The sequence below is a fragment of the Muscardinus avellanarius genome (genome assembly GCF_963383645.1).
Source record: "Muscardinus avellanarius genome assembly, chromosome: 7".
Lineage (NCBI taxonomy): Eukaryota > Metazoa > Chordata > Mammalia > Rodentia > Gliridae > Muscardinus > Muscardinus avellanarius.
In genome coordinates, this window is record NC_137793.1 from 65,015,612 (window position 1) to 65,026,675 (window position 11,064).

General features: G+C 37.4%; 1 protein-coding gene across 1 annotated transcript in view; it reads left to right on the top strand.

Moving 5' to 3' along the window:
* Positions 1-10,644, top strand: part of ENAH (ENAH actin regulator) — a gene marked incomplete at both ends in the record, with an annotated part of 166,385 nt that extends 155,741 nt beyond the window's left edge. Inside the window, 4 exons of the mRNA XM_080698912.1 lie at positions 1,841-1,903; positions 5,616-5,694; positions 8,764-8,821; positions 10,607-10,644. Of these exons, the coding sequence (XP_080555038.1) occupies positions 1,841-1,903; positions 5,616-5,694; positions 8,764-8,821; positions 10,607-10,644 (238 nt within the window). The remainder of the gene's footprint in view (positions 1-1,840; positions 1,904-5,615; positions 5,695-8,763; positions 8,822-10,606) is intronic.
* Between the last annotated feature and the right edge of the window lie 420 nt (positions 10,645-11,064).

Consider the following 11,064-nt stretch of genomic DNA (forward strand, 5'->3'; position numbering starts at 1 on the left):
CCAGTTACCCTGTGACAGAGAAGAGTTCATTCTCTTTTTGCCACTGCCCTGCATCTTTATTTCATCAGTAGGAATTGTATAGTAAGCTTGCTGAAATCGGAGCCTGCGTTGAAAGAGAGGTTCTCCAAGTGGAATATTGTCCTTGATTTGTTTGTTCTCATTTAGTGAAGGAAAGTGTCTTCGAAAGGTTCTGTTGAGACTTCCAGAGGAAGTTTATTAAGTGCCTAGAAGCTCTCCATTTCTTGTTTTCTTGTTTTTGTTTTGTTTTTGCAGCACTGAGGATTGAGCCCAGGGGCACTTTACCTCCGAGCTACACCCCCAGCCCTATTTTTTATTCTTCATTTTTGAAGCAGGATCTCACTAAGTTGTGGAAGGCCTCATTAAGTAGCTGAGGCTGTCCTTGAACCATGATCCTCCTGCCTCAGTCTTTCAAGTACTGGGATAGTACAAGCATGTGCCACCATTCCTGGCAAAAGCTCATCATTTTAAAAACAATTTTTTTTAAGATGGATGTGGTGGCACATGCTTATAATCCCACTACTTGAGAGGCTGAGACAGAAGGACTGCAGGTGCAACAAGCCAGGCTCAGCACTTAGTGAGACCCTGTTTTCAAATGAGAAGTAAAATTGGACTGAGGGTATAACTTAGAATGCTTCTGGATTCAGTCCCCAGTTCCACAAAAAATGACTATTTTTTATAGAGATTAGTTGAATCTTGGTAATCATGTTCCAGCTTGGCTAGATGGTTTCCTTCTCAAACTTTCCCAAAATAGGAAACCTGAAACACTTGAACATTTCCCAGCAATTCTTCTACCTTTTGATAAATTTGATTCAACCAGCAAGTAGGTCTTAAAATTTTACCAAAAGCAGTTTTAAACCATAAAGAATTTTTGTGTGTGTGTATGTGGTACTGGGAATGGAACTCAGGGGCATTCTACCTCTAAGTTAAACCCTTAGTCCTATTTTTTTTATTCTTTATTTTAAAGCAGGGTCTCAGTTGCAAAGGGCCTCACTAAGTAGCTGAGGCTGTCCATTAACCATGATCCTCCTGTCTCAGCCTCCCAAATGCTGGGATTACAAGCGTACACCACCATGCCCAGCCATAAAGGATTTTAAAATTTGTTTAGAAGACTAAGAATGGTAATCTTCCCTGTTGCTTCTGAAACAAGCCCATTGCCATTTTATGTTGCAGTTGGCTCGCCCTTTCCCTGTAGTGATAGCTCTGCTCTCTCTTTGGGCTCTCCATGTCAGCACCGTGGAAGATGAGTTTAATTCATGAGATACTTCAGTGTGCTGTGTGATTAGGTGAAGATTTCAAATAGAATAAAAGCAAGAATATTCTAGTAAAATGCTTTAAATGATGACTGAAATGTAACATGGGAACATGTGTGAAGTCCTCCTATGGTTTTTATTAAGAACTTACTGATCTTGTATTCACAGTGGGGGAAAAGTCCTTTCCATTCTGAGGGTGGTTAATTTATGTGCTTCAACCTGTGATGATTTTGAGTCTGTTGTGTAATGTTCACTGTAATAGAATTGTCTCTGTGTTTTGGTGTTGTGGAATAGTTAGGTTTAACTGCCTATTGCCTACAAAAGTAGCCATTGTATAATGGCTTTTAATTTTTTCTGTAATTATCATGTTAACAATATCCTCACATAACTAAAATTAGTCTCAATATCCTCTTTTTTATTGGGAAACAAGCAGTTATTTTAAGGATAATGAACTCCTTTAATTCTTGTTTTGTTTGCTATAACTAAAAACCTAGAAAACATTTAACATCATGAATATTATTTTTAAAGTTCTTTTGTGTACACTTTTAAATGGTTTTTCCCCTTCATAGACGGGATTCTCCAAGGAGAAATCAGATTGTTTTTGACAACAGGTCCTATGATTCATTACACAGGTATCATCCTGCTGTGACTTTGTGACTTGAGACTTTTAAATAACATATTCAGGACAGGGCTGAGCTTTTTCTACCTGGATTGGTAATCACCACAAGGGAAATACTTAAAAAGATTGAGTGTTTTAGGTTTACCATTATTTCAGACACTTATATAAAAACTTCCCAATACTTGATAGTTGGATTAAGAAACTATAAAAGTAAACACCAGTAATACTAGAATGGGTCGGATATGGTGGTGCACACTTGTAATTCCAGTACTTGGGAAGCTGAGGCAGGAGGATCGCAGGTTCATGGCCAGCCTCAGCTACTTAGTGTGAGACCCTTTTCAACTTAGTGAGAACTTTGTTTCAAAATAAAGAATAAAAAATAGAGCTGGGGGTGTACCTCAGAGGTAGAATGCTCCTGGGTCCAATCCCCAGTACCACAACAACAACAAAAAAGAAATATTACAGTGGGAATCTCGGGCCATATATATTGTCTAGATGGTTCATAGCTTTCGCATTTTGCTAATTATGATTATGAGACAAAGCTTTTAAAGAATGAAATAGCCAGTCATGGTAAAAAAAATTCCTGTCATCCCAGTACTTGGGAGTCTGAGACCAGGAGGATCTAGTTTCAAGGCCATTCTCAACAACTTAATGAGACCCTGTTTCAAATAAAAATAAAACGGGGTTGAGGGTATAATTCAGAGATAGGATGCCCTTGGGTTCAATCCCCAGTACCTGCCCTTCCCCAAAAAAAGTAGAAGACTTTGTGTTAGTTATTGCTGTAACACAGGACAGTATTTTTTTTTTTTTTAGGAAAACCTCCATTTCCTATATACTTTGTAGTAGATTGAGTATCTTTAACAACCTTACCTAACGTCCTGAGAAGATTGTTTTTTGGGATGTGCCCTATTATGCCTTTTTTATTAAGTACAGACACGAGTCATCCCAAGCTAAGCAGTGTGTTGCTCTGTGATGGAGCTCACGCTCAGTATCTAGCAGACTCTTGTCCCCTCCCCAGCACTTTTGGGTAAAAAAGTATGAATTGTTTCTTTTTAAATTGAAAAAAATTGACAGTTAAATCCCCAAGTGCTTTTCAGCTATTTGTAGAATTTGGCAGAGTAGGAACTTAAAAAATATAGTACAGTTATTTCATAGGCAGGTGTCTAGAGGCGACACTCTTGATAAAAGTAAAGGAAACCTGAGAAACCCTCATTTAGTTATTAGTTATGTTGAAAATCAATCCAAAGATTAAAAATAATGGAAGTATAATCATATTTATAATTATATGCATCTGTTTTTTAAAGTACACATTAAATCTGCTGAAAACTTGAAATTAAGTAGGATATAGAGGAGTATGACAGTAAAGAGGAGTGCTGTATTAGGACCTTGATCAGATTCTTACCTGCTAAAGTTATTTTCATGCTCTTGATTAAAAATTTGATAAGTTTATTTTTCCAGCTGGTTAAATCTTCATAAATTTATGTTGCATTAGTAAAATGATTTTCTCCTGTTTTTTTGAGGTGAGTTAATTGTTACAAATAAAAAATATTGCTGGGCGTCATGGTGCACGCTTGTAATCCCTGCACTTGGGAGGATGAGACAGGAGGATCTCACAGGTTCAAAGTCAGCCTCAGCTACTGAGTGAGGCTCTCAGCAACTTAGTGAGACCCTGTTTCCAAATAAAGTATAAAGTAGGTCTGGGAGTATAGCCTGGAGATAGAAAAGTCCCTGGGTTCCACCCTCAGTACCATAAGTAAATAATAAATAAATAAATAAATAAATAAATAAATAATTTATTCAGAAAGTTTACTAGAACATAGAAAAATAGTATTTAACAGTGAAATCTTCTCAGTTATTTTTTTCCACACAGATTATCCCTGGGATAATGTTGAAAAAACTTATATTTAAAAAGTGGTGATTACTTCTTTCCTTCAGTATGAAAAGTTCCCCCCTTGAGTTAATTCTCATGGTGGTGGTGGTGGTGATGGATTGCATGTTAGCATGAATTAAATTTTTTAAATTTGCATGGTCTCATGATTGTTTATTATATAACATATTCAACTATTTAGTAAATATGAATATATTTATAGTATACTCATATACCCAGCTAAATAACAGATGATAGCTGCTTATATAAATTCCAGAGACACTCATGTATCTTAGAAAATAACTAGCTAGTTGCTGCCACTTAAATGTGAAAAGTAAAAGAAGAGTAATTAATAATTTAATTGTGGAGAGCAGCAGAAAGTGATAGCATGAGCATAAGAAATGCACTTTGCCAGCCTTCAAGAATATTTACTAGACTTGACTCTGCACAGAACACTGGCATTTGCATACTTTGGTCTTAGTAACTCCTAAGCAACTATGGGATTCAGTTGTTTCCTCGGTAGAGGAAGGCGCATTCTCGTGAGAAAAGGAAATGTTTCATATAAATCTTAGCTCCACCAGTGCCTAACTCAGTGCTTATTGAATGAAGTTTTTTCAAAGTCTCATTGTTCTCTGTTCATAAAAAAGCAGATACTTTAGAAAGTAGGTGTACTTGCTTCATAGTAATTTTAAGCAATAATTGTTTTTATATTAAAGCATATTAATTTTTCATCTTTGTGAACAAGGCATCAGAGCACATGAGCATCATGTGTCTTACATAAACTGTAAAGTTATAACTTTGAAAGATATGCTTATTGGATTTCAGTTCAAATTTCCAAGATGGATACTCTGAAAAAATGAAAATACATGATTTGACTAATGATTTTTAAGTTATGTTGATTTGTAGCCCTTAAACAGTGACCACTCTCTGTATCCTAAAACATAAAATAGAGAACACAACTAAAACTCCAGGTCTTCCACTGAGGAATTTCTCTCTCTGCTAGAATTGGAGAGCACGCTTTGACTGATTCATTAGAAACTTTTGTTTAAATTATAACTAATCCCTTATATATATTTTGTCACATAAAACCTTTAATGGAAGCTAAACATTTAAAAGTGTAATGATAATTGACAGTCTGCTTCTGTCTCTCATTTCTTTTAAAAGAAAAAAAAAGCCACATAAGCTTTTCAAAGCAACCTGGAAATTGTCTCCATAAAAACTTCATAGGGAAATAGCCATGTAGCCAGTTAGATATGAATATACATTTAAGCAAATAATAATTTTTTAACTTTCTTGTTTATTTAATGTTGCAATGTAGTAAAATATATCCAAAGAAATCATGCTTACTAAAATGTTTTCTTTCTGCAAACAGGTATAGAATTTGTAAATTGATTTGTAGTAGAGCAAATTATTCATGTCTTTATATTTTTCCATTGATTTGCTAATTATTTAAGATGATATAAAATTGTTAAAGAAAGAAATAAAATTGTTAAAGAAAGAAAAAGTAAGATTGTGTTCTTTGGGCCTTGGGAGTTTTACCTGGCCTCTTTACCACAGTTGACGCACGTTACCTGGTCTCCTGCTCATGCCTGCAGAAGGCTGTCCACTGCTCTTTACTGAACAAGTCTCACCATCTTGTCACTGGTTGCTAGTCTCTTTATAAATAACTGAAAATGTGAGAAAAGTCAAAGATATTTTGTTTTCTATTCTGCTTAGTTTTGATATGCTAATTTTTTAACAAAATTGTTTTATTTAAGAAACCCATTTAAATCTGGTATCAGGTTGGTAAAGTAACACTTATGAACTCATTAATATTGCAAATGTTGTTTACCTGTGCTGGAAATTTTTATTTGTACAGACCAAAATCGACACCCTCATCACAGCCCAGTGCCAATGGAGTCCAGACAGAAGGACTTGATTATGACAGACTGAAACAGGTGGGTGTCTAGCAGCAAGCTTCCTCTATTCATACTTGCTTCTTTTTTAAAAATACCTGCTGCTCATATATTTGACATGGATTCTGAATGCATTTTAAAACACACACACATACACATTTATATATAAATCACATGCACACACACATATATATAAACAATGGCATCTGCTTCTGTATTATTTTCAAATCCTCATTCTGGGTTAATCCATTTGCATAAAATTCCTACAGCAGGGGAGAGTGGAGCTCAGCTCAGTGCTGTAGTACAAAGTTTAAAAGTGTGAACAGTATAAAATTGCAAGAATACCATGTTGACAAAAATGGACTCAACAAATCTGATTTGGGCAAGAATGTAAGGAACTCACATATTTCTGCCCACATATTTCTGCTTTCCAAGAAGCAGTTTTAGGATACAAATCAAAAGACTTTCAGTAATTCTACCTCAAGGGATTTGTGCAAGTAAATTTGCACAAAGTATTGTAAAAGTATACAAATACATAGTGGGGTATAGGGATTTCACAGCCATTAAGAAGTCATAATTTAGAATATTCAATAACAAATTGTGAACCTTTAACAGGTAACAAAAATAAGTGAGCGTAGTTACTTGTGGCCACATTTTGAACACACTGTATTTAATACCTGTCTGCCCAGGAAAAAATAACAGGTGATAAGCATGTGGTTTTTAAAACATTTTATTCCTAGAATAATAGAAGTGTTTTTTGTTAAATCTAACATTTATACTGCAGAGCTATTTAAAAATTAAATTGAATTAGGTAGGTTGAACAGGAAGCACTTAGGGATAATTTGTTTTGCCCTGTATGGCTTTCTTTTCTTGAAAACACTTAAAAATAGAGCACTTGCACATATTTGGACATATAGTACATCCTTGGTTACCTGAAGTAATGGAGTGGGAAAAATGAATAGATTTGATTAGGAGATGATTTGAAGATTAATTAGAATAAGGAAATAAGTATTGAGGCCATATAAGTTCTGTGCCTTAACTTCCTTATTATTTTACACATGAAAAGCTTTTTCTTTAACCTTAACAAAGTAATTTAACTTTTCTTGAGGTATGCAATGTTAAAGAAAGTCACATAATTTGAAATTAATCTTTCCAAAGATAGCTGTTGTTTTCTTTTTTCTTCTTTTTTTTCTTTTTTTTTTTTTTGGTGATACTGGGGGTGGAAAACAGGAGCTTTTCTACCTTCAGGCTATACTCCCAGACCTAGTTCATATTTTATTTGGAAACAGGGTCTTACTAAGTTGCTGAGAGCCTCACTACGTAGCTGAGGCTGGCTTCGAACCTGCGGGATCCTCCTGTTTCAGACCCCAAGTGCGGGGATTACAAGCGTGCGCCACCATGTGTGGCTCGATAGCTGTTGTTTTCTACCCATTAAAATTGTGTTACTTTGTCATAGTATATTTAGCTTTGAATCCTTTTTTTAAAAAATTTTATTATTTATTTATTTTTTTTTTTTGCGGGTCTGGTGATGGAACCCAGGGGCATTCGACCTCCAAGCTACACCCCCTGCCTTATTTTTTATTCTTTATTTTGAAACAGGGTCTCACTAAGTTGCGAAGGGCCTCACTAAGTAGCTGGAGCTGTCCACGAACCGTGATCCTCTGGTCTAAGCTTCCTGAATGCTGGGATTACAAGTGTGTACCACCATGCCCGGCTTGAATCCTTAATTTTTATTTATTTATTTATTTTTGGGGTTGGTACTGGGCTTTCTACCTCCAGACCTATTTTATATTTTATTTGGAAAGTGGGTCTCACTAAGTTGATGAGGAAACAAGGACACACTACTCTGAACATGGCACATCCAGCTCCAGCCTGTGCATCAGAGCCTGGCTCAAGGGCAGATGCATCGTCCCCTACACTCTGGTGTCCCTGTGAAGGGTGGCACACGCGGTCAGTCCTCCTCCAGCCAGGACCCTTGGCCTCAAAGGTGTTACTGACCCAGCAGTGGCCCCCAAGCAGCAGACCCTCTGGCACTTGGCCCTCCCTCCACCACTGAACTCTGGCTCCACCACTGGAGCCTGCCTGTTTTATCAGAAACTCAGGGCGACCCAGGCAGCCTCAGGAAGGAATGGGAAGGCTGCCTGAAACGCTCAGCTCGCCAGCATTCCTGTTCATCCTCACACTGCATTCCTGCTGGTGCCAGACAAGTAGGTGAGGCTGGCTTCGGACCTTTGCGATCCTCCTCTCAGCCTCCCAAGCTGGGGATTGCAAGTGTGTGCCACCATGCCTGGCGAATCCTTAATTTTTTAAGGAGGATTTAGAGCATCACTGTTAAATAGAAATGTAACATTTCTATTTAATATAAATAGGCGACATATATTTTTAGGATTTTCCAGCAGTCACTTTTTTTAAAAGGGTAAAATTTAATGTTCAATTTAGTCTAATATGTTCAAATTCCAATACTTATTTTACATGTTGTGTTCCTTTGAAATCTGAGATATGTTTTACACTTAAAGGGCACATCTCATTTCTGATCAGCTACTTGCCCAATGCTCAGCAGCTCTGCATGACTGGTACCTGCACATGGGATGCACTGGGTCAAGAAGGGCCCTGTCCGCCTTCATCTCTGCCCTGTGAGGGTTGCTTCTGAAGAATCCTAGTTTCTTTGAAATATGGGTTGGTAGCTATGGTGATTTCCTAAGGAATCCCTGTACTTGAAACCAGCCGACAGATTTGCCAAGAGCCAGTTGTCCAGTAAAGTCTTCCTCTCAGTTGGCTCCCAGAGGACTGGATTAAAAGCAGAGCTATTTTCTAGAAATTATCAATCATACCTTTAACTGGATGACAAAGTAGTTATATTAGTTTCAGAAAGAGCTCTGTTTATATATATTGCTAGGCTAGAAGAAACAAAAATTGGGAAGGGAGGAATCTTAAAATTTATGTCAGTCTTCTAAGAAAACGAATTGAGTCTCAGGAAACAAAAAACTGCTCACCATATTTCATACCGTTCTTAAGATTTTATGGAAGGAAACTTTTAGAAGTAATTTCTTTCTTCCTTTCTTTCTTTTGTTTTTTTCTTTTGTTTCCTGATGCTTTTCTCTAATATTTTAGGACATTTTAGATGAAATGAGAAAAGAGTTAACAAAGCTAAAAGAAGAGCTCATTGATGGTAAGTCTCTGAGTAAATTTGCTAACCCTTGAAAATATTAAGATGACCTTTTTTTGTGTGTGGTACTGGGGATTGAACCGAGGGGGGCATTCTATCTCTGAGCTACACCCCCAGTATTATTAGAGTGTGTGTGGGTGTGTGCTGGGGATTGAACCCAGGAGCATTCTACTTCAGAATGCCTACACCCCCAGCCTGATTGTTTTTGTTGTTGGTGGTGGTGGTGTTTTTTGTGGTACTGAGGGTGGAACCCAGTGGCTTTTCTACATCTGGGGTATACTCTCAGACCTATTTTTTACTTTATTTGGAAACAGGGTCTCACTGAGTTGCTGAGAGCCTCACTAAGTAGCTGAGGCTGGTTTTGAATCTGTGCGATTCTCCTGTCTCATCCTCCCAAGCGCTGGGATTACAAGCATGCGCCACCACACCCGGCTCCAGCCTGATTTTTTTTTTTTTTTTTTTTTTTTTTTTTTTTGCGGTACTGGGGTTCCTGGAAGCGCTTCTACCTCCTGGCTACACTCCCAGACCTATTTTATACTTTTTTTTTTTTTTTTTTTTTTTGTGGAAACAGGGTCTCTTAAGCCAGCATAGCTGGCTTCGAACCTGTATGATCCTCCTGTCTCCACTTCCCAAGTATGGGGATTACAAGCCTGCGCCACCACGCCCAGCCTGATTTTTTTATTCTTTATTTTGAAACAGGGTCTCACTAAGTTGTGAAGGGCCTAGCTGAGGCTGGCTGCGAACCCGGATCCTCCTTTCTCAGCCTTCCAAGTACTGGGTTTACAAGTATGTGCCACCACCACACCCAACTCCTCAGTATTATTTTATTATTGTTTTTATTTTGAAACAGGATCTTGCTAGGTTGATGAGAGTCTCACTAGTTGCTGAGGCTATCCTCAGACTTATCCTCCTGTCTCAGACTCCCAAGTACTAGAATTACAAGTGTGTTCCACCACATTCATCTAAGAATGACCATTTTTAAGAAAATGCAAATTATTGACTTTATTGCTGGAGGGCAACTTTTTTCTCTCTTATCCTGCCCTTTGTAAGACTAGAAATAAACAAGATCCCAAAGTTTCAAGCTCTACCTATGACTTAATATAAAAACAGGCAGGTTTTTCTCTAGATTACCTCTACTTGCCTGTCCTCTTGTCCCCACTAAGCCCCCAAAATTTGTGTTCCCATTTTACATACAAAACTTGGGAAAAACATAAATACATAGAAGAATTAGCATCTTTTTAGTATTAGAGCAAAGATCTATACAGTGAAAAATGTATCAGCATATCTTTTTATTATTATGAGTTTGAATACAACCTTATTTTTATTTATTTATTTTACTGAGTACTGAATGTAGGGGCATTCTACCTCTAGCTACACCCTCAGCTCATTTTACTTTTTGTTGTTGTTGTTGTTTTTATGGCACTAAGAATTAAACCCAGGGACATTCTGCTGAGCTACACTCCCAGCCCTATTTTATTTTTACTTTGAAACAAGATCTTACTGGGTTGATGAAAGTCTCGTTGCTTGCTGAAGCTGTCCTTGAACCTCTGGTCACCTTTCTTAGTCTCCCAAGTACTGGGATTATAGGCATGTGCCACCATGCCCAACTTATTTTTTTTTTTACAATTTGCTACATAGCTGAGGCTGCCCTTGAACCTGTGGTCCTCCTGTCTTAGCCTCCCAGGTGCTGGGGTTACAGACATGTGCATCCATGCCTAGCTCATCCTTAAGATTTCTTTAACATTTTATCATTGTACTTACTTTTGATATTTTTTCTTTCCTACCCAGCAATCAGGCAGGAACTGAGCAAGTCAAATACTGCATAGAGAAGCAAACTAAGGAGAGATAGGACTTTAATCTGGAGGAAAAAAAAATCTACAAACAACAACAATCCCCTATTATTTTGTGAGCTGTAAGAAGAGAATGGAGACAAACAGTCAGAAGGAGGGAGAAACTAACATCCTCTGAAAGCCTTCAGACACTCAGACTCTGGCAATCAGCTATTCACTTCCCAATTGCTGCTTTTTTCTGACCTTTACCACAGGATGGAAGAGGGTCAAGTACAAGTTCCTGTTAAATGCAGAAAATACTAAGCCCGTCAGGCAAGATCACCGCACATTGAAATATTTTCATGTCGAGATAAAACCTCACATTTTCCACAATCCATTGCTAAAATAAAGAGAAGAAAGGCTTATGAAGTTTTTTTCAGAGAGTACTGATGAAGAGTTTAGCAGATTATGCTATTG